This window comes from Pristiophorus japonicus, chromosome 18, assembly GCF_044704955.1.
Source record: "Pristiophorus japonicus isolate sPriJap1 chromosome 18, sPriJap1.hap1, whole genome shotgun sequence".
Lineage (NCBI taxonomy): Eukaryota > Metazoa > Chordata > Chondrichthyes > Pristiophoridae > Pristiophorus > Pristiophorus japonicus.
The window spans coordinates 34,812,773-34,840,732 of NC_091994.1; the positions used below are offsets into that span (position 1 = coordinate 34,812,773).

The following is a 27,960-nucleotide window of genomic DNA, read 5'->3' on the forward strand; positions in this document are numbered from 1 at the left end:
CTTCATTCTTTGTTCAACACCCAAACACAAGTGGGTGTCTGGACTCTCATTACAGCCAGGCTAACATGAATTACACACATCAATACTACGTGCAGTTCCCATAAACAAACCGTGTGTGTGTGTCTGTAATCCCATCAGTCCAGAATATTCTCTGAAATCTCGGAGAAACTTGTGTCAGGTTAAATGTGCAATACCACAGAGTTCATGAATCGGAACAAATAATTTTTTTGAAATGCTTCGGGGGCTTTAAAAGTGACTTGTTGCCAGATGTCTGAAACCAATAAAATATTTTTCAAAAATGGCAAAAAACTGCAGATGCTGGAAACCTGAAATATCACAGCTGGGAAGTGTGTCTTGGTATTTGGTGTGGACAGAATCACGCTCGGCTGTGATACCCCTGAGTTTGAATATTCTGCCAACACTCCATGTCCAGGGTCACATAGAATGAATGGGTACTTGGTGAAGTACCAGAGAGTGGCTGGGAAATGGACCCCAACAAGAGTCAGCATCAGGGCCATTGTACCTCAGTGCCCTCAGTGTTAACACGGTGATACTGAATTATTACTGCCCTCAGTGTAGACAGGTTGATACTGATAACATCACCCAGCTCTGTCCTTGGTCAATGATAACATGACCCAGCTCTGCCCACGGTCAATGATAAAATCACCCAGCCCTGTCCATGGTCAATGATAACATGACCTAGCTCTGTCCCTGGTCAATGACAACATGACCCAGCTCTGTCCCTGGTCAATGATAACATGACCCAGCTCTGTCCCTGGTCAATGACAACATGACCCAGCTCTGTCCCTGGTCAATGACAACATGACCCAGCTCTGTCCCTGATCAATGATAACATGACCCAGCTCTGCCCACGGTCAATGATAAAATCACCCAGCCCTGTCCCTGGTCAATGATAACATGACCTAGCTCTGTCCCTGGTCAATGATAACATGACCCAGCTCTGTCCCTGGTCAATGACAACATGACCCAGCTCTGTCCCTGGTCAATGACAACATGACCCAGCTCTGTCCCTGGTCAATGATAACATCACCCAGCTCTGTCCCTGGTCAATGATAACATGACCCAGCTCTGTCCATGGTCAATTATAACATCACCCAGCTCTGTCCCTGATCAATGATAACATGACCCAGCTCTGTCCCTGGTCAATGACAACATGACCCAGCTCTGTCCCTGGTCAATGATAACATGACCCAGCTCTGTCCCTGGTCAATGATAACATGACCCAGCTCTGTCCATGGTCAATTATAACATCACCCAGCTCTGTCCCTGATCAATGATAACATGACCCAGCTCTGTCCCTGGTCAATGACAACATGACCCAGCTCTGTCCCTGGTCAATGATAACATCACCCAGCTCTGTCCCTGGTCAATGATAACATGACCCAGCTCTGTCCATGGTCAATTATAACATCACCCAGCTCTGTCCCTGATCAATGATAACATGACCCAGCTCTGTCCCTGGTCAATGATAACATGACCCAGCTCTGTCCCTGGTCAATGATAACATGACCCAGCTCTGTCCCTGGTCAATGATAACATGACCCAGCTCTGTCCCTGGTCAATGATAACATGACCCAGCTCTGTCCCTGGTCAATGATGACATCACCCAGCTCTGTCCCTGGTCAATGATGACATCACCCAGCTCTGTCCCTGGTCAATGATGACATCACCCAGCTCTGTCCCTGGTCAATGATAACATGACCCAGCTCTGTCCATTGTCAATGATAACATCACCCAGCTCTGTCCCTGGTCAATGATAACATGACCCAGCTCTGTCCATTGTCAATGATAAAATCATCCAGCTCTAGCTCCAGCTTAAACCACACCACCAGAGCAGATCTCTGTAAGCTTGTCTAGCTTGTGCCACCTTATCTATTAGGGCTTTGGTCTGAAGGGTTATCTGGGGTCGAGTGGGAAGTTTCCTCCCCCTCCTCTGCTGATGGTGCTAATTCCTATCTAGATCACGGTCCACCACCAGCTGCTACTACTCTCCGTGTGAGAGCCCAGGCAGTGAGTGGAACATGTCCCATCAGATAGAACTTTAACATCTGCCAAACTCATTCTTGCTGTGACCAGCTTCCTAACTCAGTAAATCTAACTGAAGGACATTTCAGCCAGCGATATTTGTAACAAGCCGTGATAACCAAATAATCACCACCTCTTCCAGGCTAGAAACTGGACTGATAGTCGCTGCCTCGTTTGCTCTTCTGTTGTGTGTGAATTTGCATCTGTCAAAAGGCCATGACTGAAGCCAGCTGGTAACCATTCATTCTCAACAGATTGGGTAACCCAGGCCTTCTCAGATATATTAGACTTTTTCTACAATATTCATGTGTCACCCTTGGCTCAGTGGGTAGCACTCTTGCCTCTGAATCAGAAGGTTGTGGTTTAAGCCCCACTCCAGAGACTTGTGCACAAAATCTAAGCTGACACTCACTAGCAGTACTGAGGGAGTGCTGCACTATCGTGAGTTGCTGTCTTTTGGATGAGACATTAAACCGAGGCCCCGTCTGCTCTCTCCGGTGGACGTAAAAGATATCATGGCACTATTCCAAGAAGCACAGGGTAAATTTCCTCGTATCCTAACCAATATTTATCCCTCAACCAACATCACTAAAGCAAATTGTCTGGTCTTTTATCTCATTTCTGTTTGTGGGACCTTGCTATATTTACCTGCATTACCACAGTGACGAAACTTCAAATTACTTTGGAACATCCCGAGATCGTGAAAGGCGCTATATAAATACAAGTTCTTGCTTTACTGCCACCAATGAACCTTCATGTTCTGTGTCTCCTTGGGCTTCCAACTTGTGTTCCTCCTGAGTACATAGAGAGGTCAGTAAGCCCTCTCTTGTCCAGGTGTCAGTGGGTTCAATGAAAATGCATTTATTTCTCAACCAAGTGCAAAAACAGGATTTCAACCCCACGTTGCACAGCATCAGGGAGTTCTTGGTCATTATTCCTCTGGTTTTCAGATCCGGTCTTCAGAAAGAAGTTTTTAAAAAATTGACCTCATCGTCAACAGCCGATTTTGAGCAAATAGTGCCTGTTTTCAGAATGGAAGCATGCCATTCTGCAGGATCCAACCTGAAATATTCAAGTAACTCCACCCCTAGGATTTGGGACGGGGTGAACCTACAGCAGTGGGAGGAAGCTCCACCCCAGGCACTTACACCCCCTCCGGAGAGTGCGAGGGATTTCTGGGCTTGTTTATTCAGTATCATTTAGTGTTGGGCTGTTTAGAAATTCTTGTGTATTTACACAGAGATACTTTTCAAGTCGGAGACTTTTCATTTCCACATTTTCCCATGGGAGGGACTGCAGTTTATGCTTGTTTACTTTTAGATACACAAACAGTACCAGTAAATTCAATATGTAAACTGTCGGGTAAATGACCTAAAACCTAAAAGTTGATGCAAAAACCCAAGAGAAATAGCCAGTAAAAATGAAAAGATGATGAAAGCAGAAATTAAGAGGTGCTCTACAAGAATCTATCAGGAAAAAAACTTCACAAAAAAAAGGGGATTCAAAACAAGAAAGTGGAAAAGAGCAACAGGGGGAGAAAATCAAAAGGAAAGAACCATTAACACATCCCCTTTAATAACGTTATGTCAGATCTTTGCTGCTGTTTCTCCTCCCAGTTACATTTTCCTTCAAAAGTTCACAATTTATCCAGTTACCATGATTAAAACCAGACTCAAACAAAGGAAGCAAATACTAAATTTGCAGGGCTACGGGGAAAGGATGGGGGAGTTCTTGCAGAGAGCTAGCACCAGCTCGCTGAGCTGAATGGCCTCCTCTTGTGGCCAAACAAAATAACTAACGGTCAAATGATCGTTTGGGGATGCACTGCGTGCAGTGTGGAATAACATTCGCTGTCAAACACACTCCGATGATTTATAAATCCACAACAACGCAAGATTGCTCTAATCTGTAAAAAGACCAAATTTGTTCATAATCAGCATACAGATTAAATTCTATGTGCATATATTCAAGCCTGTATAAAAACATTTAAAAGTCATCTTTGTCTAATTATTCTGTTCTTTACATCAGTCTGTTATTCTTATTAACCTAGGATGTAGTTTATAAATCTATTTCATTTATTTTATTATGTTTATACTCAAGCCTCACTCTCCAGTGCTGTTTCCTTCATTACTATAGCAGTGTTACATATTCATTTAAGTATATAGAAACAGAAAAACATAGAAAAGAGGTGCAGGAGTAGGCCATTCGGACCTTCTAGCCTGCATCGCCATTCAATGAGTTCATGGCTGAACATGCAACTTCAGTACCCCATTCCTGCTTTCTCGCCATACCCCTTGATCCCCCTCGTAGTAAGGACTTCATCTAACTCCTTTTTGAATATATTTAGTGAATTGGCCTCAACAACTTTCTGTGGTAGAGAATTCCACAGGTTCACCACTCTCTGGGTGAAGAAGTTTCTCCTCATCTCGGTTCTAAATGGCTTATCCCTTATCCTTAGACTGTGACCCCTGGTTCTGGACTTCCCCAACATTGGGAACATTCTTCCTGCATCTAACCTGTCTGAACCCATCAGAATTTTAAACGTTTCTATGAGGTCCCCTCTCATTCTTCTGAACTCCAGTGAATACAAGCCCAGTTGATCCAGTCTTTCTTGATAAGGTCAGTCCCGCCATCCCGGGAATCAGTCTGGTGAACCTTCACTGCACTCCCTCAATAGCAAGAATGTCCTTCCTCAAGTTAGGAGACCAAAACTGTGCACAATACTCCAGGTGTGGCCTCACCAAGGCCCTGTACAACTGTAGCAACATCTCCCTGCCCCTGTACTCAAATCCCCTCGTTATGAAGGCCAACATGCCATTTGCTTTCTTAACTGCCTGCTGTACCTGCATGCCAACCTTCAATGACTGATGTACCATGACACCCAGGTCTCGTTGCACCTCCCCTTTTCCTAATCTGTCACTATTCAGATAATAGTGTGTCTCTCTGTTTTTACCACCAAAGTGGATAACCTCACATATATGCGCAATCCTATGTGCATACATTCAAGCCTATGTATTAACTTTTGACCTGTGGTATTAGATAGAAAATTTCCCTACAGTTATACATCGGATCTATATTTAGGGCTGCCTTTTAGTTCTTAGCTTTTTCTGTTGGCCTGTTGTTGCTCACGTTCTACGTTGGTCTGTATGTACAGCTATACTGCACAGTTATAGCATTCTGTTATAGGAGTATATGTACTGTCACATGTGTATGGGCATGTACGTACAGCTGCATAGGTGTACAGGTATGTATGTCGTGACTGATTCATATAGACATGTGCATCCAGTTAAATTTTTGTACGGCCATGTACACACAGTCATATATGCTTACAGGTGTGTACGTTGGCGCATATGTGTACAGTTGTGTATATATCAGTCACAAATGGGCAGAGGCATGCACATGTAGTCACATATGCATATAGACACTCATGTCACAAGTTATTTTCCCTTTAAGCTCTGTGGCCGCGCAGTGTTCCGGAGGTCCTGGGCAGCCGACTTGCCTGCATTTCAATACAAAAACCATGCATGCGCGGTATTCTGAATGGGTCACACGGCGCCAGAAAAATTTAAGGGAACATTGGTCACAAGTGTACACATGTGTATGTACAGTCACGTGTATACAGGCATGTGCATAAAGTCACAGTTGTGTACAGGTACATATATGCCGTTGTATAAATTGCAGGTGTGTGTGTACAGTCACGTGTATACATTTAGACACATTTATGGGCAAACATGTACATACAGTTGCATTTGCTTAACCTGTATTTTTGTACAGTTGCACTCCAAGGTTTAAGAATCAGTATAGCTAATTTGGAAGAAAAGAGAAAATGGAGCCTGTGTCATGGTGCTGGTGCCTCCCTTTACTGAGGAGGTGATGCTGCAGCAATGGTCTGCCAATTCTTGCTCTGCAAACTTTGGTTGCTTGCAAGCTGGAGAGTGTTCAAAGTGGCACCGTTCCATACTTAATAATTTATGAATTAAAAGATAGTTGTGGCCCCAAAAGGCCACAAGAAAATGAAATGAATTGTTTGAAATATTCCTGGAAGTTCTCAGGGTAACAAGGCAAGCTCAACAGCTATGGGAACATTGCAGAGGTAATCATAGCTGTGAAATATTGCAGCAGAAATATTGATGTGTTTTCCTGTTTTCCCATCTGGAATAAATTAATCCCAGACAGTTTACAATGGGTCGTTTGTCAGGAGCAATTGAACTCAGGACCCCTGCACATGGAATGACGGGGAGATTTCCAAGGATTGAATAGCGCGATGGTTTGCAGATAGGCATGGGGGTTAAGCAGGCGTGGATAGGAGTAGCTGTGCTTTACACAGAGGGATACATTAGTGAAAGGTACTTTCTGAAATGAATTAAAGACTTGAGTTCAGTATATAGGGATGGGCTGGGAGGAAAGATTTGGGAAGCTGAAACGCTCCAGTGGGGACAGAAGATGGGGCTGGGACAGCTTATCGAGGGATCTAAAATATTCAATGGGATGGAGAGCGGAAACCCTGAGTACTGCTGCAGATTAAAGCAAGGGAATAGGACATCAATTTAAACAATGAAAACTAAATATAAAATAAAAACAGAAAATGCTGGAAATACTCAGCAGCTATTGTTGTTGAGAGAGAAAGAGAGTTAATGTTTCAGCGAACCTGAAAAGTTAACTCTACTTCTCTCTCCACAGACGCTGCCTGAACCGTGGAGTATTTCCAGCATTATTCTGCTTTTATTTCAGATTTCCAGCATCCGCCGTTTTTTGCTTTTGTAAAACTAAATATAAAACTGACATTAGGGAGCCATCTACATGCCCAGGGCTTCGGGTTTACTCAGTCAGTGGCTGAGACATACAGACATGAAGATCCCAGGGCCAAGCTGTGCACAGGGGTGCTGGATGGGTGGCTATACTGGTGCTACAAGTGGCCTTGGACCAGGAGGAGAAACCCAACCAGGCTCCTGCTCCTGATTACCATCCAGTGACCACCCCCCCGCCCCCCCCCCCCGCTGGAAGTAAGCGTGTATGGCTATTGGACAAGGGCAGATTTGGGGTTCAGCGTAGTAACTTCCAAGGTTGAACAGCTTGCCAACACTCAGTCAAGGATCACACATGAAGAGGGGACACTTGCAGGAGGTAGCAGAAGGATCCTGAACAGCTCATGATCAGGAGGAGATGAACCTAGTGGGATCCTGAGGAGACTTGGAAGGTAGAATCGGGAACACTCTTTTGTGTTATAAGCAGTGTCCATGGAGTAGGAGAAGGGACTGGAATTGTACATTGTAGACAGGCACTTGAAACAGGGGGAAAAAAATTAAAATGGGAAAATAAGCCGCCTTTAATCATTCATGAGCAAGAATTCCTTTACAAAATCTCAGGAAGTTGATGGAAGCGTGTGAGAGATAGAGAGGCCATTGTCTAGTGATTTTTTTTTAAACAATGGTTTTCTCCAACCAGGTACATTGCTTTATGATAATCTAGCAGAGAAAGGAAACTTCTGAACGGTTTAACCCTCCCTAAGTACACCACCTCTTTGTTTTCCAGACCAACGATCTGGTACCTGCTTCTCCAGCCTGTTGAGTGGTCGATGCGCGGGAGACCTCCACGGACATTACACGAAGATGCAGTGCTGCTGTGACTCTGGGCGCTGCTGGTCGACAGGCCACACCCCAGAGATGTGTCCTGTCAGGGGGTCCGGTAAGTGAACCTCCTACAAGGAGCCAGACTAGTGGACAAAGGCGATACTGAGCCCTGAATCAAAGGTCATGCTTTGCCCTTTCTGAAGGAAAAACCTTTGTGATTGACATAAAACTGGGGCAGTATACTAAACACTTTGTACTCTGATACTGACTGAAATATTTCATTCAACATTTTTGGTTGTGGTTGGTTTTGAAATGTCTTTGGGGTGGAAAACATTCTGATTGGCTCAAACTTTGGGTGGGTAATATTCTGATTGGCTCAAACTTTCCTTTCACAAAAAAAATGAATCGCAAATAACATGTAGGTTGCCTCCAACGTCATTTTGACTAAAAGAGACCAGCCAATCAATGCTTTCTTTCACTGAAAGGAATGTTAATCAGTAACCAGCAGTGAACCTGTCTGTGCTTGGAAGCTTGCCACTGAAGGGGGGGGGACAGTGGAGGTGGGCAGGCTGATTCTGCAGAATCAGATCCCAGAAATGCAATAGGATGTTTTTCGGGTGCTAAATGGGCACCCAATCCTCCAATATGGCGGGCAGTAAGCATGTTACAAGCTGAAAGTGCACAGCCCACCATATTGGTGTGGGCAAAATAATAGGCGCCCAGGACCTTCTGCACTGAAATGAGGTTTTGCTCCTTTGTATTTGCAAATATTGGGCCAACCGTCTGTTTGACACCCCCTGTGCAAAACATAGAAACATAGAAAATAGGTGCAGGAGTAGGCCATTCGGCCCTTCGAGCCTGCACCACCATTCAATAAGATCATGGCTGATCATTCACCTCAGTACCCCTGTCCTGCTTTCTCTCCATACCCCTTGATCCCTTTAGCCGTAAGGGCCATATCTAACTCCCTCTTGAATATATCCAATCAACTGGCATCAACAACTCTCTGCGGTAGGGAATTCCACAGGTTAACAACTCTCGGAGTGAAGAAGTTTCTCATTCTTCCTGCATCTAACCTGTCCAGTCCCGTCAGAATTTTATATGTTTCTTTGAGATCCCCTCTCATCCTTCTAAACTCCAGTGAATACAGACCCAGTCGATCCAGTCTCTCCTCATATGTCAGTCCTAACATCCCGGGAATCAGTCTGGTGAACCTTCGCTGCACTCCCTCAATAGCAAAAACGACTTCCTCAGATTAGGAGACCAAAACTGAACACAATATTCCAGGTGAGGCCTCACCAAGGCCCTGTACAACTGCAGTAAGACCTCCCTGCTCCTATACTAAATCCCCTAGGCCAACATACCATTTGCCTTCTTCACCGCGTGCTGTACCTGCATGCCAACTTTCAATGACTGATGTACCATGACACCCAGGTCTCATTGCACCTCCTCTTTTCCTAATCGGCCACCATTCAGATAATATTCTGCCTTCGTGTTTTTGCCACCAAAGTGGATAACCTCACATTTATCCACATTATACTAGAAACATAGAAACATAGAAAATAGGTGCAGGAGTAGGCCACTCGGCTCTTCGAGCCTGCACCACCATTCAATAAGATCATGGCTGATCATTCCCTCAGTATCCCTTTCCTGCTTTCTCTCCATACCCCTTGATCTCCTTAGCCGGAAGGGCCATATCTAACTCCCTCTTGAATATATCCAATGAACTGGCATCAACAACTCTCTGCGGCAGGGAATTCCACAGGTTAACAACTCTCTGAGTGAAGAAGTTTCTCCTCATATCAGTCCTAAATGGCCTACCCCTTATCCTAAGACTGTGTCCCCTGGTTCTGGACTTCCCCAACATCGGGAACATTCTACCCACATCTAACCTGTCCCATCCCGTCAGAGTCTTATATGTTTCGATGAGAGCCCCTCTCATCCTTCTAAACTCCAATGTATAAAGGCCCAGTTGATCCAGCCTCTCCTCATATGTCAGTCCTGCCATCCCAGGAATCAGTCTGGTGAACCTTCGCTGCACTCCCTCAATAGCAAGAACGTCCTTCCTCAGATTAGGAGACCAAAACTGAACACAATATTCCAGGTGAGGCCTCATCAAGGCCCTGTACAACTGCAGTAAGACCACCATGCTCCTATATTCAAATCCCCTAGCTATGAAGGTCAACATACCATTTGCCTTCTTCACCGCCTGCTGTATCTGCATGCCACCTTTCAATGACTGATGAACCATGACAACCAGGTCTCGTTGCACCTCCCCTTTTCCTAATCTGCCGCCATTCAGATAATATTCTGTCTTCGCGTTTTTGCCCCCAAAGTGTATAACCTCACATTTATCCACACTATACTGCATCTGCCATGCATTTACCCACTCATCTAACCTTGTCCAAGTCATCCTGCAGCCTCTTAGCATCCTCCTCACATCTCACACCGCCACCCAGTTTAGTGTCATCTGCAAACTTGGAGATATTACACTCAATTCCTTCATCTAAATCATTGATGTATATTGTAAATAGCTGGGGTCCCAGCACTGAGCCCTGCGGCACTCCACTAGTCACTGCCTGCTATTCTGAAAAGGACCTGTTTATCCCGACTCTTTGCTTCCTGTCTGCCAACCAGTTCTCTATCCACGTCAGTACATTACCCTCAATACCATGTGCTTTAATTTTGCACACCAATCTCTTGTGTGGGATCTTGTCAAAAGCCTTTTGAAAGCCCAAATACACCACATCCACTGGTTCTCCCTTGTCCACTCTACTAGTTGCATCCTCAAAAAATTCCAGAAGATTTGTCAAGCATGATTTCCTTTTCATAAATCCATGTTGACTTGGACCGATCCCGATCCTGTCACTGCTTTCCAAATGCACTGCTATTTCACCTTTAATAATTGATTCCAACATTTTCTCCACTACTGATGTCAGGCTAACAGGTCTATAATTACCCATTTTCTCTCTCCTTCCTTTTTTAAAAAGTGGTGTTACATGAGCTACCCTCCAGTCCATAGGAACTGATCCAGAGTCGATAGACTGTTGGAAAATGATCACCAATGCACCCACTATTTCTATTGCCACTTCCTTAAGTACTCTGGGATGCAGTCTATCAGGCCCCGGGGATTTATCGGCCTTCAATCCCATCAATTTCCCTAACACAATTTCCCGCCTAATAAGGATTTCCTTCAGTTCTTCCTTCTCACTAGACCCTCGGTCCCTAATATTTCCGGAAAGTTATTTGTGTCTTCCTTCATGAAGACAGAACCAAAGTATTTGTTCAACTGGTCTGCCATTTCTTTGTTCCCCATTATAAATTCACCTGATTCTGACTGCAAGTGACCTACGTTTGTCTTCACGAATCTTTTTCTCTTCACATATCTATAGAAGCTTTTGCAGTCAGTTTTTATGTTCCCAGCAAACTTCCTCTCATACTCGATTTTTCCCCTCCTAATTAAACCCTTTGTCCTCCTCTGCTGAATTCTAAATTTCTCCCAGTCCTCAGGTTTGCTGCTTTTTCTGGCCAATTTATATGCCTCTTCCTTGGATTTAACACTCTCCTTAATTTCCCTTGTTAGCCACGGTTGAGCCACCTTCCCCGTTTTATTTCTACTCCAGACAGGGATGTACAATTGTTGAAGTTCACCCTTGTGATCTTAAAATGTTTGCCATTGCCTATCCACCATCAACCCTTTAAGTCTCATTTGCCAATCTTTTCTAGCCAATTCACGTCTCATACCATCAAAGAATTTTACCATATTATGGTCACTCTTCCCCAAGGTGCCTCGCACAACAAGATTGTTAATTAGTCCTTTCTCATTGCACATCACCCAGTCTAGGATGGCCAGCCCTCTAGTTGGTTCCTCGACATATTGGTCTCGAAAACCATCCCTAATACACTCCAGGAAATCCTCTTCCACCGTATTGCTACCAGTTTGGTTAGCCCAGTCAATATGTAGATTAAAGTCGCCCATGATAACTGCTGTACCTTTATTGCATGCATCCCTAATTTCTTGTTTGATGCTGTCCCCAACCTCACTGCTACTGTTCAGGTGGTCCTAATTGTGGCCAGCACGGGGCAGTGAAGTGTCTTCACCAGCGAACTGCCTGGGGACACAGCAGGTGTCCGCTGGTCGCCGGTCTCATTTAAATGAGGCCCGAGACCCAAAATTGATCAGCGTGATACCAGAACTGATGGTCTTTACGTATCAGGAAATACTGAACAGGCTGGGGCTCTTTTCTCTTGAAAAGAAAAGACAGAGGGGCGATGTGAACTGATAGAGGTCTTTAAAATTATGAAGGGGTTCGCTAGGGTAGACATAGAGATGTTGATTCCGCTTTTGAGGGAGTCCAAAACGAGGGGTCGTATAAGATAGTCATTGATAAATCCAAGAAGATACTCAGGAGAAAGGTATTTACTCAGAGTGGTTAGTTCAGGCGCCGGGATCGTTCTCTGCACCCAGTTCGGTCGGACAGGCCAACGTGAACAAATGTCTAATCCCCAATGCCTGCAGCAGCTTGAAGGGGCAGGCACGTTAAAGAGTAAAACGAGTGATCCAGTCTCTGATAATCCAGCACTGCAGACGTGACATCCATCCCCTCCCTCCCCACCTGCTTTGGCCCTTCAGGCGTTTGCCAGTGTCATGTCTCTCCCAGAGGCGTGCTCTGTTCTGGCGTTCTAGTCATCCAGCGTTTCTGAGGTGATGATGAGGGTAAATGAGAGGTGAGATTTATCACTCGCCGTATCGTCTCATTTAAATATAGCTACCCATTTGTGGGCCGGCTCCTCTGGCCCCCAGCGGAAGGGATGGCGGAAAAGCAGAGTGAGTGGCGAACTGGCATGACACGTCCTGGTCAAATGTCCTGCCCTGCCCACCTGCTCCAGTACTGCCGCTGAACCTGCAGAGGAGAAAGCTGCTTGCAGAGTGAACAAAAAACATTCTCCCAACCAGCTCAGGATCAATTCTCAGCCACCTCGGTCAGCACTTCCCAGAGGAGATTGTCCCGATCCCCGGGAGCACGTATCAGATTCAGGCCTGAGAGGAGGTGTGGGGGCAGAGGAGAGAGATAACCTCTGCACCTGAATTCCCACAATGCACCTCCCCGTCACATGAAGCTCTGTGCGATAAATGTTATTTGGTAAACTCTGGCTCTGCTCTTCCCAGCATTTCTCACGCTGCTCTCAACAATGTGCCTTTCAGATGAATATCGCAGACTCTGCATTGAGGGTCTTCCCTTTGGACCTGGTTACCCTGGCATAGGATTTCCAGGATTTTCTGGTGGAATTGGACACAATGGCCTCGGCCCTGGTGGGATTGGCCCTGGTGGAATCGGGCCTGGTGGGATCGGCCCTGGTGGAGTTGGGCCTAGCGGTGTCGGGCCTGGTGGGATTGGACCAGGTGGAATTGGGAACGGTTTCTCAGGCTTACCTGGAACTGGGCCTGGGATTGGTAAGTGTTGAATTGATCAAAGAGAAAGATTCTATTTGGCAAACTCAAAGAAAGGAAGTGTTCATTTATTCTCTAGTATACAGTTTACAGTATTGGCTGGTTTTGTGGTAGATGCGGTTCCCATTGACTCTGTAAGTGGTTTGCTTTACTTTGGAACAGCTTCATGTCTTCAGTGACGCAGATCGATTAGCAACGATGCGCCAGAAACAGTGTTTACTGCTGTGAAGATTTGGAAAACAAAATAGGAACATTATTTCGGCAACAGTAGATACCAGGGAAATAAAGTAACAAAACCACAGGGTTCAATCTGCAGTGCTGCCCTCCCTGCAGGAATACCTGTTGGAGAATTAACGCTGCAGTATTGTAGCGCTGTCTCAGGCCTGTGCTGGGACTCAATGAGGCTCTGTAATGGCGGGGTGGAGAGGGCACGTGGGAGCATAGGATATTCCCTCACATTTTCAGATGGTATCCAATGACATAAATATATCAGCGCTGGATGAACTTCTGCTGTAGGGAGGGCAGACTTCAAAATCTGGAACGTAACAGCTCCTTGAGGACAATTTCTGTGAGTCACTCAGTAATAAAATCAAGAGGTTTGGCCGCGAGCGTCGCTATCCGACATTTCACCAGGATACGGTGAGTGTCCTGTGTATTTATTGAGGAACCCAGGTGAGGGGCTAGGGACAATTGCTCAGGGCAACATTAAGTTTGAAAAGAGTAAAAGCAAAGATGGGTAAAACAAGAAGTGGTGACTAGGTGGATTTTACAAACCTGTAAATTACATAAGCAAATTACACAATTGAGTGGGGTAAGGATTGCACAGGTTTTAGGTCCGTGGAAAGGAGGAGTGGGTTGTTTTTTTATACTGTTAGAGAATAGTAAATATTTCCGTAGTCACCAATTCACCACGAACATTGCCCCCATTGTGTAGACGTGTGCAGCAGACCAGCAAGCAATTGAACCCTGATTTTTTTTTTAAACACCTTTCCAGGTACAGCCACCCTGAATCAGACCATTGACATCTGTAAGCACTTCACCAACCTGTGTCTGAACGGACGTTGTATCCCAACACCATCCAGTTACCGCTGTGAATGTAACATGGGTTTCAAGCAGGATGTGCGTGGGGAGTGTATTGGTGAGTCCTGACTCCATCAGCCTAGCTCAGACTACGTTGGGAGTGGAGGTTTTATGCTGTGTTTTTCCCATTTAACTCTACATCTCTCCCCAGGCTGTCACTGGGGTCCAGTTCCCCGGGCACTGACTTTTGCTGGCCTACAGTATCCTGGCCTCTGACTCTAGTTAGGATACAATTCCTCAGACGCTGACTCTCACTGGGGTATGGTTCCCCGGATACTGACTCTCACTGGGGTACAGTTCCCCGGATACTGACCCTCACTGGAGTACAGTTCCCCGGGTACTGACTCTCACTGGGGTACAGTTCCCCGGGTACTGACTCTCACTGGGGTACAGTTCCCCGGATACTGACTCTCACTGGGGTACAGTTCCCCGGGTACTGACTCTCACTGGGGTACAGTTCCCCGGGTACTGACTCTCACTGGGGTACAGTTCCCCGGGTACTGACTCTCACTGGGGTACAGTTCCCCGGGTACTGACTCTCACTGGGGTACAGTTCCCCGGGTACTGACTCTCACTGGGGTACAGTTCTCCGGGTACTGACTCTCACTGGGGTACAGTTCCCCGGATACTGACTCTCACTGGGGTACAGTTCCCCGGATACTGACTCTCACTGGGGTACAGTTCTCCGGGTACTGACTCTCACTGGGGTACAGTTCCCCGGGTACTGACTCTCACTGGGGTACAGTTCCCCGGGTACTGACTCTCACTGGGGTACAGTTCTCCGGGTACTGACTCTCACTGGGGTACAGTTCCCCGGATACTGACTCTCACTGGGGTATGGTTCCCCGGATACTGACTCTCACTGGGGTATGGTTCCCCGGATACTGACTCTCACTGGAGTATGGTTCCCCGGATACTGACCCTCACTGAGATACAGTTCCCCGGATACTGACCCTCACTGGGACATAGTTCCCTGGATGCTGACTCTCACTGCAGTACTGTCCCATCGTCATCCACCCTCCTTCAGTACCTAATCCAAGTGGCTATTTTTCATATGTGAGCTGTCAGAGTGAGTGTCAGCAAGCTATCACAGCCAAGCCTGATCCTGTCCTTACCCAACATCCACACACGTGCCTTCCAGGAATCACTGGATAGTGATAAAGTGCAGAGACCCTGGATGATATTGTTCTTCTCTAACCCATGGAAAATGAGGCCAGGTTGAACATTGAGCCTGGGACACTGCCGGTCTGTGTATCTCATTACCTGGGGCAGCCCAGGTTATGATATTGCCCTTGATGTTGGGGGGGAAGAGAGGCCAAGAGTGTGAATTGTTAAAAAGAGAAATGAATGACTGATTATTCCTGGTTCTCCAATCCCATTTGGAATGCACAGGAGAGGCCACGCCCATTTACAATGCTGTGTCTAACACAGGCCAAGCAGACAGTGCACAATAAATGAGCTCATTTAACAGTGACGTCTCTTATCCAAACTCACTGCACTGTCGGTCTGTTGAGACTCATCAGTGACTGTAATTTCTCTCCATTTCTTACTTCGCATTTATACTTTCTCCCCTCAGTGAGCAGCCCCAGCCTGGTCGGGATGATGTGATCTCCCGGGGTTTGTGCTGCTGACTGGCCTGATCCAGTTCCTGTACTGGGTGATATTAAATTACCAGCCCCAGCACACGTGCGGAGCTGTTCATCCCTTCAGAAAACAGTGGGGACCGAAACCAGCCTGATTGGAATTTCCTGTTTGGTCGTCAAGGGCACGGCCGCAGCAAAGATTGTACTCTTCCCTGAACTAAAGGAACTCACGACTTCTTTCGACTTAAAAATGTTCTTTAAATTCTAGCTAACTTCCAATGATTTTGATTGGTCAGTAATTAGTACAACTGGTCGCCCATTTTGCAGCTCCATGCATGGAGAAAGTTGCAGCCACTGATGTCCATCATTAGAAGAGTGTGCAGAGCCCCTCGAGGTTCAGACTCAGCATCGAACAGGAAAAGATTACGGGGAGTGGGGAAAGTGCAGAGGAGTGGGACTAATTGGACAGCTCTTTCCAAGAGCCGGCACAGACATGATGGGCCGAATGGCCTCCTTCTGTGTTGTAAGATTCTATGATTGTGTTCCACGCACAATCTGTATTTGTGGACAAGACTGAGGTGATATACAGACTTTGTGAGGATTCTTGAGTATTCTGGAGGCTGTGGGGGTCGATTGAAGGATGCGATGGTAATGGTTCAAGTGAGCCACAGACAGCAGAACGCCATAGCACTGTAATAAACAGCACACCCTCACAAATGTCATAGCAACCAATAGGTAGGAGCAGAAGAGGCTGTGGTTGTATTACTTCAATGACACTGAGTGTATATTCCTGAATAATTCATAATGTAAAGGGTGAAGCACAAAATTGATGGAAAGAAAAAGCTAAGGAAGAAGTGACTTTGTATGTCGTGGAGAAGGGGAGTTTGAAGCAGCCACATACCAAGTCTTCATCTGAAAACAGACCAAAAGCAAACTCGATCCTGAGCCAAAATATTCTTTCATAAAAGGACCTTGATAATTATTCGGACAGGAATTGGTTTGAAAGTTGCAGTCTGAAAGAATCTAACACTTGATACAGAATGATTTCTGTAATGCGAGAGATGGCAAAATATCTGTGGGGCAGTGTAGTGTGTGTGGGAGTGTGATATGTGTATAGTAGTGATAGTAGTGTAGGTGGGGGTGTTGTAGGGGGTGTTGTGTGTGGGGCTAGTAGTGTAGGGTGTTGTGTGTTGGGGGGGGGGGTGTGGGCTGTTGTGTGATGGTGTGGGGGGGGTGCTGTGTGATGGGGGGGCGGTGCTGTGTGTGGGGGAGGAGGGAGTGCTGTGTGGCGGGGTGCTGTGTGTAGGGGATGCTGTGTGTGGGGGGGGAGGGAGTGCTGTGTGGGGGCGGATGCTGTGTGTAGGGATGCTATGTGGTGGGGGGGTGCTATGTGGTGGGGGGATGCTCTGTGGTGGGGGGTGGGTGCTGTGTGGGATGTATTTTAGAGCGGCGTTGGTGACCTACACAAAGCTGCAAGTTCGGGAGTTGATTTTTGACTCGGTGCTCCTCTGCCTTTCCTGCCTCACTCCACAATTGGTTTTGTTTTGTTCCCTGATTATAAATTTCAGCAAAAACACGTGGATTGCAGATGTAACATTTAATAGGACGCAGCAATTCCAGAGCACTCACAAAGCAATATTATCAAATTGTTGGCCGTTACCAGCAGCCAGAAATGTGAGAATGATGAATATTCTGGAGATTTGCTTGATTCCCCTCCAGAGATTCAGTCTGTCTGTTAGACTCCTCAAGTGCCTGTAATTTCTCTCTCCACTTCGTATTCCCTGTTTATACTTCCTCCCATTATAGCCCAGCCCCAGCTCGCTCAGGATGTTGAAATCTGTGATTGGCTAGATTCTATATGGGGGGGTGAGGGGATGGAAGAGAAAATGGTTGGGAGAGAGTCCATGTTGGGATAGACTGGTAGCAGATTAAATAGGTGAATTAGAGACTATTGAATTTTAATCAGGAGGTGGATTGGGAGCGGGGCGGACTCGAAAGCGGTTGAGAAACACGGGCCGACAGGTTTACCGCAGGCACTGCCGAATTTAATGGCAGCATCTGGTTTTTATTGGAAGCCTCTATTTCTCACCGGCAGCCAGCCAGATTGAGAGGCTAGCTGGCTGTGGGTGGCCAGATTGAGAGGCTAGCTGGCTGTGGGTGTATAGGCCTGAGGGAGCAGGCCACAGCCAGAGACCAGAGAGGAGGGCGGGAAAGGTCGGGGGTCGAGGGAGACATTGTGGGGGACTGGAGAGATCGGGGGTCGAGGGAGATATTTGTGGGAGGGGGCGGGCCGCAGAGAGGAGGGAGGGATTGCGTGGGAGCAGGGGTGTGGTTGGGGGGGTGGGGGTGTCGGAGGAGTGGGAGGGGGTTCAGGACCAATTGGAGGGCCAGAGGAGCAGGGGGACATCCGGACCGATTGGGGGCTGGAGAGGCTGATCAGAGGGGTGGTGGAGCAAGTTGGGGGTGGGGATTTGGAACCGATTTGGGGCTGGAGGAGCATGGGGTGGGGGGGGTCGGGACCGGTGGGAGGGCGGGAGGAGCGGGGTGGGGGGAGGCCAGGTGAGCATTGGAGAGCTGGGGAAGCAGTTGGTGCCAGGAGAGTATCGGAGGACTGGGGGAGCAGCGGGGGGGGGGGGGGGTGGGGGGGTTTGCAGGGTGAACATCGGAGGGCCAGGTCCAGCAGATCAGGGGGCAGCAAGGGTTGAGGAAGGGGGGCAGAGAGACCTCGTGGCGGTGATCAGATACCTGCGGCAGGATGAGGGGGGGGGATTAGACGCCTTGTGGTGGGGGAGATCGGGGGAGGGATTGGAGGGGTCGTGGGGCTGTCTGATCTCAGGGAGTGGGTGAGGCAGGGACTTTGGATCCAGGAGCTAATTGAGAAGGCATTTACCTCCTGGATCCAGCAGTCCTCACCTTACTTTAGCTGGCGGGTTCCTTTGAGGCCCGGGAAACCCAATCAGCCAAAGTTAAATTTGTAATAGTGGATCACCACCAGCCTCATTATAATATTTAAAGGGACAGCACGCCTTCTGGGAGCAGGTTGGCTGCCCCCAGTGATAGAGTGAAGTGTACACGGGCTGAAGATAAGATTAAATGGATGAGTTAAGAGATTTTGGGGGAATTTTAAGCACAATAAACAGGTGGGTTGGAGTCGGGTCGGTGGTTAAAGAGTTAGAGGACTGAATCCTGACTCCAACCCACCCATTTCTGGTTTTAACAGAGGCGGGGGTGGGCAGCCAACCACTGCCAGGAGGTGGGTCGTCCATTTAAATATTATAATGAGGCTGGCGTGACTCATGGTGATCCATCATTACACATTTAACCGCGGCTGGTTGGGTTTCCCGGGCCTCGGACGACCCACCAGCTAAACTAAGGTGAGGACTGCTGGAATCAGGAGTTAAATGTCTTTCCACTTACCTGCTGGATCCAGCGACCCTGCCTCAGATCCCCCTTGCGATAGAACCCTGCCCCCCCCCTCCCTGCGAGGCCTTTAATCCCTGCCTTTGTTAAATACACCAGGGCCTGTGGGAAACCAGTTCTCCCGATTTCCCAACCGGATTCTACCAGCCCCCACCTCACCCCATACCCGACCCCTCTCCTGATTAAAATTTCAGCCTATGATAGAGTAAAGTGTACACGGGCTGTTGTAGGAGATTAAATGGGTGAGGTAGAGTCTATGATAGGGTCGAGAGTATGTGGATTTTGGGAGGAGTGGGACGATGGGCTGAACATCCGTTTCCCTTTCCTCGGTTCCCTCAGGTCCTGTCACAGGGTCTGTAATAAGGGCAACAGCAGGTTTGTACTTAATAGTAATCACAAACACTCACTTTAAGTTCCATCTCCTTATCCCTTGTATTGCAACTTCTGACTTCTGAAAGAAGTGGACAGAGTACGGGTACACGTATGATTCGGAGTGTGACTGTATTAAGCCAAATGTCCCAAAGATCCCCCAAGTTCCATTGGGGGTAGCATTGGTTTTATTTGGGAATGGTGGTTGAGATGGTCGGGACGTGGAATTCCCGCAGAACTCCGGCCACTAAAGCATGCCAGGAAGTCGGAACTCGGAGCTTCTTTGCAATTATCTGATTAAATACAACGTGGCTAAAGATTGATTAGAACTCAGTGTGCGACCACAGCAACAGACGTCGCCAGGACTCACGGCTCCAGCTCTGCAGGGATCGACCACGCACTCTCTAATCATTCAGGCCCGTCATTTTGCAGAAAGATGTCCCAATTGGTGAGTAGCCAGACTCTATAATTAGAGAGCCTGGGTTTCCTTTGCTGTTGCGTTCCCTTGTCTCGGTGAGCTGCTTCATTCCAACGGTTGATCGCTTTGTGCTTACTTTTCCTCAGATGTTGATGAATGTTCCAGCAGCCCTTGTGTGAATGGTGACTGTGTCAACACCCCCGGTGCGTACCACTGCAAGTGTCACGATGGTTTCCAGAGTACCGCCACCAAGCAGGCCTGTATCGGTGAGTGCGACCACGGCACACAGAGCTCCCAACCTCTTCCTGTTCTGTAAATCAGTTAATGAGCGCATTCTTTTGCTCCCGCAGCTCTCAGGTTCCATGTTAATCTCGTTGTTATCCGAATGAATATGTTTTATCGCAACCACAATGATAAGGTAATACACTCGGAGCCATGCCTGCCGCAATGAATGTAAGGTGAATCGAATGTCCTCCCCACCCCTTCCGTCTACAACAACAACAACTTGCATTTATACAGCACCTTTAACGTAGTAAACCATCTCAAGGCGCCTCACAGGAGCGATTATCAAATGAAAATTTGACTCCGAGCCACGTAAGGAGCTATTAGGACAGGTGATCAGAAGCTTAGTCGAAGAGGTAGGTTTAAGGAACGACTTAGAGAGGTAGAGAGGCGGAAAGGTTTAGGGAGGGAATTCCAGAGGGTAAGGCCTCAATAGCTGAAGGCACAGCCACCAATGGTGGAGCGATAGAAAATTGGGGTTGCGTAAGGCCTGAGAAACATTCCGGTCCTGATTTTAACTCAACGTGGGTTTTGGGTGGGTGGGTGGCGGTGTGAGTTAGAAATTCAGCCGCTGCTGCAGAAATCAAGTCCGGGCTATTTTAACTCCCGGGCCTCATTAACATGCCACCGATTCACATCCTGCCCAGAACAGGCGGTAAGCGGCTGCTGGCTTGCAGAAAATCGGAAGCCCATAAAAAAACTAGAGCATTTGGAAAACAGGGGCGCAGGTAACGCGGGAGCAGGTAACGCGGGAGCAGGTAACGCAGGCGTGCTGTAACTGTTCTGGGTTGGTGCCCAGTAATTGCATGGACCTGTGCTGCCAGTGACTCGGAGAGAGATGTGAGTAGAATCAATGCATAAACGCACACAAGCTTCCTTTCATTTCTAAATTCTAGTCGCTGTGGTTTGCGCTGTTTAGATTACTGCCCACTGAGAGTTGAATTTGCCCTATTCCAGATTCATTTTACTTAGAAATCTAAACAGATGCTGGCAAGAGATGTTTGCAGCATCTGTCTGGGCCGGTCTCAATCCCGGGGACTGGAGGCGAGAGGGATGGCCCCTGGTATGGTGGCCAATCATATTTCACCGTTGCCTCAGAAGAATTATTGGCGGCGCTGCCAACAGTAACTGGCACTGCCATTACATGCTGCCAGGGCCACCATTTCTTTCTGATTGTGGTTGGGTTGAGCTGGAAGCTGGTCTGCCATTTCAGTGGGGATCAGTACTTCCATTGAATGTCTCCTAATGGATTCTCAGATAGCAGGAAGCTTTGCATCTTTGAGATTTATACAGACGCAGTTACTCTGAACAAGTGCAGCCATGTTACCGTGAATCTCTCAGAGCACAGTCAGCGCAGTTGCATTTGCAACAGTGTTGTTGGGACTTTTGCCGATATCAGAGGTGGTCCCCATTGGCCAGCAATGTGAAAGCTGCACTACTGGCCTGTATTTGGGAGCTTGAGTGTTCAACCTGTCCACAACCAGACTCCGGTGGGGGAACCATCTCCAAGCCACACTGTCGGAAGCTGGTGAGCTTTGCTGCTGCCTGCACCTTCCCTCAGATGCAGAGTGTGTTTCAGATCCTTTACATACAGAGCTGTCTCTGTTGCGAAGGTACCTTTGCAAAGCTCTCTCAGATGACATACGTACCAGCGGAGGCAGACCTAAGGCACAACAGGACCATGAGTGAACATTTCTTCAGGAATATGGGTCCTTCATGTCAAGGGCCAGCCCAAACAGCAGGAGTATGGGATCGACTGTAAACCCCACTCCACTTGGTCCTGTGCCAGAAGTGTGCAGTCGATGGTGGGGTGAATGACAGCCCGATAACCAGCTTCTTTTTTTGCTCCCTAGATATCGACGAGTGCATCCAGAATGGGGTTCTATGCCGGAACGGCCGGTGTGTTAACACTGATGGGAGCTTCCAGTGTATCTGCAATGCTGGCTTCGAGCTCACCCCCGATGGAAAGAACTGTGTTGGTAAGTTTGCATCGCCCACACGTATCAGTCTGCAACCAACACTGAGACAATTTCCAACACCTCTACTACACAGAACTCACAAAGAACTAATGAATGAGGTTGTGTCCTTTACAGAGGTCTCGGAGCTGAAGGAAGGTTATGTCAGTCTTGTCTCCAATGGCCACCCCATTCCTGGAGAGCTAGAAAGCGCATAGTCACATTTTACCTCGATTCAGCTCTTTGACTTGGTGTTGCTGTTCACAAACCCTCTCAGTATCGTCCCTTTTACCAAATCATCCTCAATATAGGTTGAGGGAATACAAGAGTTTCCATTGGTAAGATTAAGAATGAAAGAGAAGAAACGATTCATCCAGGTTAGCACATAGGTCTCTATTTTCCCCAATCAAAAATTATGCCATCCACTTACCTGTATGCACACTTCTTTCAACGCAGTCAGCGCTGAAAAAAACCCGCAAGTTTCCAGTAAACTTAATGTAGCGCCATCTCGGGGGATGGTGCTAACAGTGTGTGCCTAAAATGCACTGTGCATGCGTTTATAAAACAAAAGAAGCGCTCAGTGCCGCGTGCATGGAGGATCTTCGGCCGGGGATAGCAGCGGGACGAGGCGGCTGTGTAGGAGAACTGGAAAAGGCTGCCCTGGGTGTTTGTTAAAGGATACATCTTGTTGATGGCTGCCGTTTGCAATAAGAAGGCTACCCTGCACTTTTGGAGTATCTTTTAAAATGTTTAGCCAGTTGGAACTTTTAATAGAAAAGGCGAATGGGGAAGATTGGTATTTAATCTGCCTGCCTGCAGCTCTCTCAACAAAGGAGAAGCATTAAATGTTACTTTTATTTAAGCTGAATTATTTTCATACTGCATTAAGTTGATAGAAAATAGCCATGGAGGCCCTTCGGCCAGGGATAGGAGTGGGCCAGCGCTGATTTCTTTAATTGTAGGTAAGGATATTTAAAACGGTATTGTATGTGTCAGTGCGCAGTTTATTTTTTTTTAAAGTTATTGTGGAAAGTGGCCTTATGGCCAGAAAGGGTGCGTAAACTGCTTTTTAGCGTACACCGGCATCAGAATATATGGCGCCATACATTCTGGTGCTGGTAGTTGGGGCCGACGCCCAACATTGGGGAAACTTTTAACTGAGCAAAATCACTGGGCAAAATAGGAGCCCATAATTTCACACATGTCAGTATAAGGACAGTTCCAAGGGAATAAGAGAGAATTATATTGTTATAGGAATAATAACATAATTGAAAGTGGCAGTCTCCAAACCTGCGCATTAATCAAACATAAACCAGCTGTAAAGGGGATTAAAGAAACTGAAAGCTCCACAATCTGGAATGAAGGTGGTTTAGTGGGACCTTATTAAGGCGTAACAAATATTAGGTGAATAGAGATTGGAAACCCAGTATGTTACTATCATGTCTAACCCAGTATATTACTGAGATGTCACTCAGGCCAGTGGAACCAGAGGAGATAAATTAAGAGAAAGTAAATTTGAAGCAGTTCTTAGAAAATAAATTATCTTTACTCAAAATGTGATAAACATTCAGAATAACCTTCAAAGTAAGGAAGTGGAATCAGATATTAAGGGAGTTCAAGATGCAGTTTGATGCTGGACTGGATGAGTTAGGATACTAGAGGGATGGTCTTTGATGCAATAGTTAGGGTACTAACAGAGTGGGCTTTGATGGAATAGTTAGGTTATTATATTATCGATGCTACGATGGTCAATGCTGCTCTAAACTTCCCTTTGTTGTTGTTCCTAAACTCTAAAAACCATTTCACTATGTAGAAATCTTGACTCATCACATGATATCCCATTCTAACTCAATGTTTTTAAAGGCTTCACATTGTGGGAGTTCGCACCTCCTTCAGTGTTCTTTCCTGTAACATACGGGCTTTTAAAACCTATGTGTTGCCTATCATTTTTCCAAAGTTAACAGTTAAGACTCACAAGACTGACAAGTTACAACTCTCACCTCCAGATCACGATGAATGTGCCACTACCAACATGTGCCTGAATGGAATGTGCATCAACGAAGATGGTAGCTTCAAGTGTATCTGCAAGAATGGCTTTGTCCTCGCTCCCAATGGGCGCTACTGCGTGGGTAAGGATCTGCTAATGGATGCTACTGTGGGGATGGACTGGTTAATGGGTGTCACCATGTGGGTAAGCACCTGCTCCTAATGGAACTAATAACAGAAGATGCAGGAAATACTCAGTGAGTCAGGCAGCATCTGTGGAGAGAGAAACAGAGTTAACGTTTTAGGTCGATGACCCTTCGTCAGAAGTGGAAAAAGTTCCAGATGTAACAGATTTTTAAACAAGGGAGGGGCAGGGAAAGTGGGGAGGGGAGGGAAGAACAAAAGGGAAGGTCTGTGATAGGGTGGAAGGCAGGCGAGATTAGAGAGACAAAAGGGACGATGGTGCAAGGCAAAATGAGATAGTAATGGGACAAGTTAAGAAACAAAAGATGAGTCTAGATAAAATGAAAATAGCAGAAGCATCAACCGTGGGAAAGAGAGAAAAACAGAAAATAAAATGGGATCAGAGTGGAAATGGAGTGAAGAATTAAAGTGACGGGCAACTGGAAGCTCGGGGTCACGCTTATGGACTGAATGGAGGTGTTCCGCAAAGCAGTCACCAATCTACATTTGGTCTCCCCAATGTAGAGGAGTCCACGTCGTGAGCAGCGAATACAGTATACTAAATTGAAAGAAGTACAAAGTAAATCGTTGTTTCACCTGGAAGGAGTGTTTGGGGCCCTGGACAGTGGGAAGGGAGGAGGTAAAAGGGTAAGTGTTGCATCTCCTGCGTTTGCACGGGAAGGTGCTGTGGGAAGGGGATGGGGTGCTGGGGTCCACCCAGGATTACAGATATCTCTGCCCACTCGAATGAAACTATTATGTGTGCAAGGACCTAGATAAACACACTATTACAGTGTCTTTTATCACATATTTCAGAATGCCCCGAAGTACCTGGCAGACTGAATTATTCTGAAGTGCAGTGACTGTTATTATGTAAGCAAATGCTGATAAAATAGTTTTGTGCTTAGCAAGATCACACAAACTGCAATGGGATGAATGACTGTTGCTGTATTTGTGATGGTGATGGTTAGAGAGGACAAAACATTCTCATTAACATATACAGTAACAAGTACAGAGGATGCAGCCTCATTATGCAAAGTGACTCATTTGTCCTCAGTTATTTTCCATGTCCTGCCCACATTGTTCCCCAGTTGAGGGATTAGGATGCTCTGATTCCTTTAGTACTGCTCCCTTGTTGCTCTGTGACTGTCAAGTTGTTTAACATCACATTTGTTTAATTTGTACTGTGCGACAAATTCTCCCACACACGCACACTGTGAAAATATGCTGCACATCAGTAACACACCACAAAAGCATACTGAACATGCACAGACACAGTATTGAAATATACTGCACATGTACAGACACAGGATGAAATCTACTGCACATGTACAGACACAGGACTGAAATATACTGCACATGTACAGGTACAGGATGAAATATACTGCACATGTACAGACACAGTACAGAAATATACTACACATGTACAGGCACAGGATGAAATATACTGCACATGTACAGGTACAGGATGAAATATACTGCACATGTACAGACACAGTACAGAAATATACTACACATGTACAGGTACAGGATGAAATATACTGCACATGTACAGACACAGTACAGAAATATACTACACATGTACAGGCACAGGATGAAATATACTGCACATGTACAGACACGGGACAGAAATATACTGCACATGTACAGACACAGGATGAAATATACTTTGTTTTCTTCCTCTTCCATTTTTCTTCCCTCCTTTCTCCTCCGGGAGACACTGACAATTACTGGACTTGGTTCTACAAGAGACGATCAGCGTCTGGTACCTCCCCGGAGCGGCTGTTCTCTATCAGCCTGGACAGAGCGTGTCATCCAGCTGATGGACCATGGAAGTTATCACAGCCAAGCCTGATCCTCGCCTCACATCCACACAGGGACTTTATCGCAGAATTCCTGTACAGTGGACAGGAGCAGCATCCCTGTCTGATTTCTTTCCTTCTCCCTAACCCAGAGGTGCTGTGGGGAAGTGCACGGCCCATATAGCTGCCCCAGGTCGGACCAGCAGAGTTGAACCTGCCATCTTTCTGGTGCCTTCGGCTCAGTGTAGCCCTGGATAAACTCACAGAGCCTTCAGGCGTGTGTGTCACAGATTTGATTTGGTTTCTCACGAGCTGTAGTTTAATTTACACTGAGCTTCCGTCCCCTGATGGCTCCCTTTCCCGTTCCCAGATATTGATGAATGTCAGACACCCGGTATCTGCATGAACGGCCGCTGCATTAACTCGGAAGGTTCCTTTAGGTGCGAGTGTCCTCCGGGCCTGGCCATTGGAGTGGATGGACGAGTGTGTGTTGGTAAGTAGCTTTAACCAGGAACTAGCCATGACTCAGACCAGCCTGCGGTGATGGCTGTTCAATGCATGTGTAGCTTGAGGATGTCCTGTGATGTGAGGCCCCTGCCTTTGTATCCTGCTCCGTATTGTGCGTCTCCACTCTGCCTCACTCTGTTAGGTTGAAGCCTTGAATTTCAATCCTCAATGCTGTTGTCACACCACATTCAACAGTCAGCCTAGCCTTTAGATCTCGGCACAAACTCATTGCTTACTTCAGAATCTTAGAGCGGTTCATCAAGCACCTTAACCTGTCTTTAAATTTCTTTCTATCGTTGACATTTGAGCTCATCCCTCTCGATAGATCTGTGACTTCATTCAGCCCCACAGCCCCTCCACAAACTCTCGGTCCCTCTGACTAGCCTCTTGTGCACCCCCTCCTCACTTTGCCCCACACCGGGCAGCCATGCCTCTCCAGTTCTCTGCCTAAGCCCCTCTGCCCCTTCAGCTCCTTCGCCACGACTAAGATTCTTCTTACAACCCCGCTCTTTGACCAAACGTTCGATCCCCCCTCCCTCATATTTCCCTTTGCTCAGCATCCACTTATTTATGACTATGCCTCGTGAAGCACCTTGGGACATTCTTCTACATTAAAGGCTTCATATAGATGCCAGTTGTTGTGTTTAAATCCTTCCATGGTCTTACCCTTCCCTGTCTCTGTAACCTCCTTCAGCCCTACACTCCCCCCAACTCCCCATTCCTCTAACCCTTGTGCCTCTCCCCTACATTCACCCCACCATTGGCATTGTGCCTTCAGCTGCCTAGGCCCCATGTTCTCCCTCGGCCCCCCTCCCCCACTCCTCCTTTACCATTAAAACCGACCTCTTTGGCCAAGCCTTTGGACACCGCTCAGCACCTATCCACCCACTTGTTTCCTTCTGCCCTGTGAAGCACTTTGGGATGTCTTTTCTACGCTAACGGTGCTGTATAAGCGCAAGAGGTTGTTGGAGTAATGTGTTGTCAGCCCAGGAAAGTAAATGATTCTGCTCGGGTTCCGCAGCAACCAGTGGCATTTTTCATTCCTTTCAGATACCCACATGCGGAGCACTTGCTACGGAGCCATCAAAAAGGGCACCTGCGCCCGATCTTTCCATGGTGCGGTGACCAAGTCGGAGTGTTGCTGTGCCAGCCCGGACCATGGCTTCGGGGAGCCCTGTCAACCCTGCCCAGCCAGGACCTCTGGTAGGTTCAGAGTCTCTGTACTGGGAAATAACAGGAATATTGAGTTGTGGGAGAGAAGCCCAGTACAACTCAAATTGAGCGTCACGCCATCATCTTCCAACTAA

At 47.0% G+C, this 27,960-nt stretch overlaps 1 protein-coding gene across 1 annotated transcript in view; it reads left to right on the forward strand.

The window, feature by feature from the left end:
• fbn2b (fibrillin 2b) overlaps positions 1-27,960 on the forward strand; it is a 563,973-nt gene that overhangs the window by 107,505 nt on the left and 428,508 nt on the right. Inside the window, exons 10-17 of the mRNA XM_070859858.1 lie at positions 7,579-7,731; positions 12,823-13,071; positions 14,063-14,206; positions 20,085-20,204; positions 22,074-22,199; positions 24,182-24,304; positions 26,517-26,639; positions 27,704-27,856. Of these exons, the coding sequence (XP_070715959.1) occupies positions 7,579-7,731; positions 12,823-13,071; positions 14,063-14,206; positions 20,085-20,204; positions 22,074-22,199; positions 24,182-24,304; positions 26,517-26,639; positions 27,704-27,856 (1,191 nt within the window). The remainder of the gene's footprint in view (positions 1-7,578; positions 7,732-12,822; positions 13,072-14,062; positions 14,207-20,084; positions 20,205-22,073; positions 22,200-24,181; positions 24,305-26,516; positions 26,640-27,703; positions 27,857-27,960) is intronic.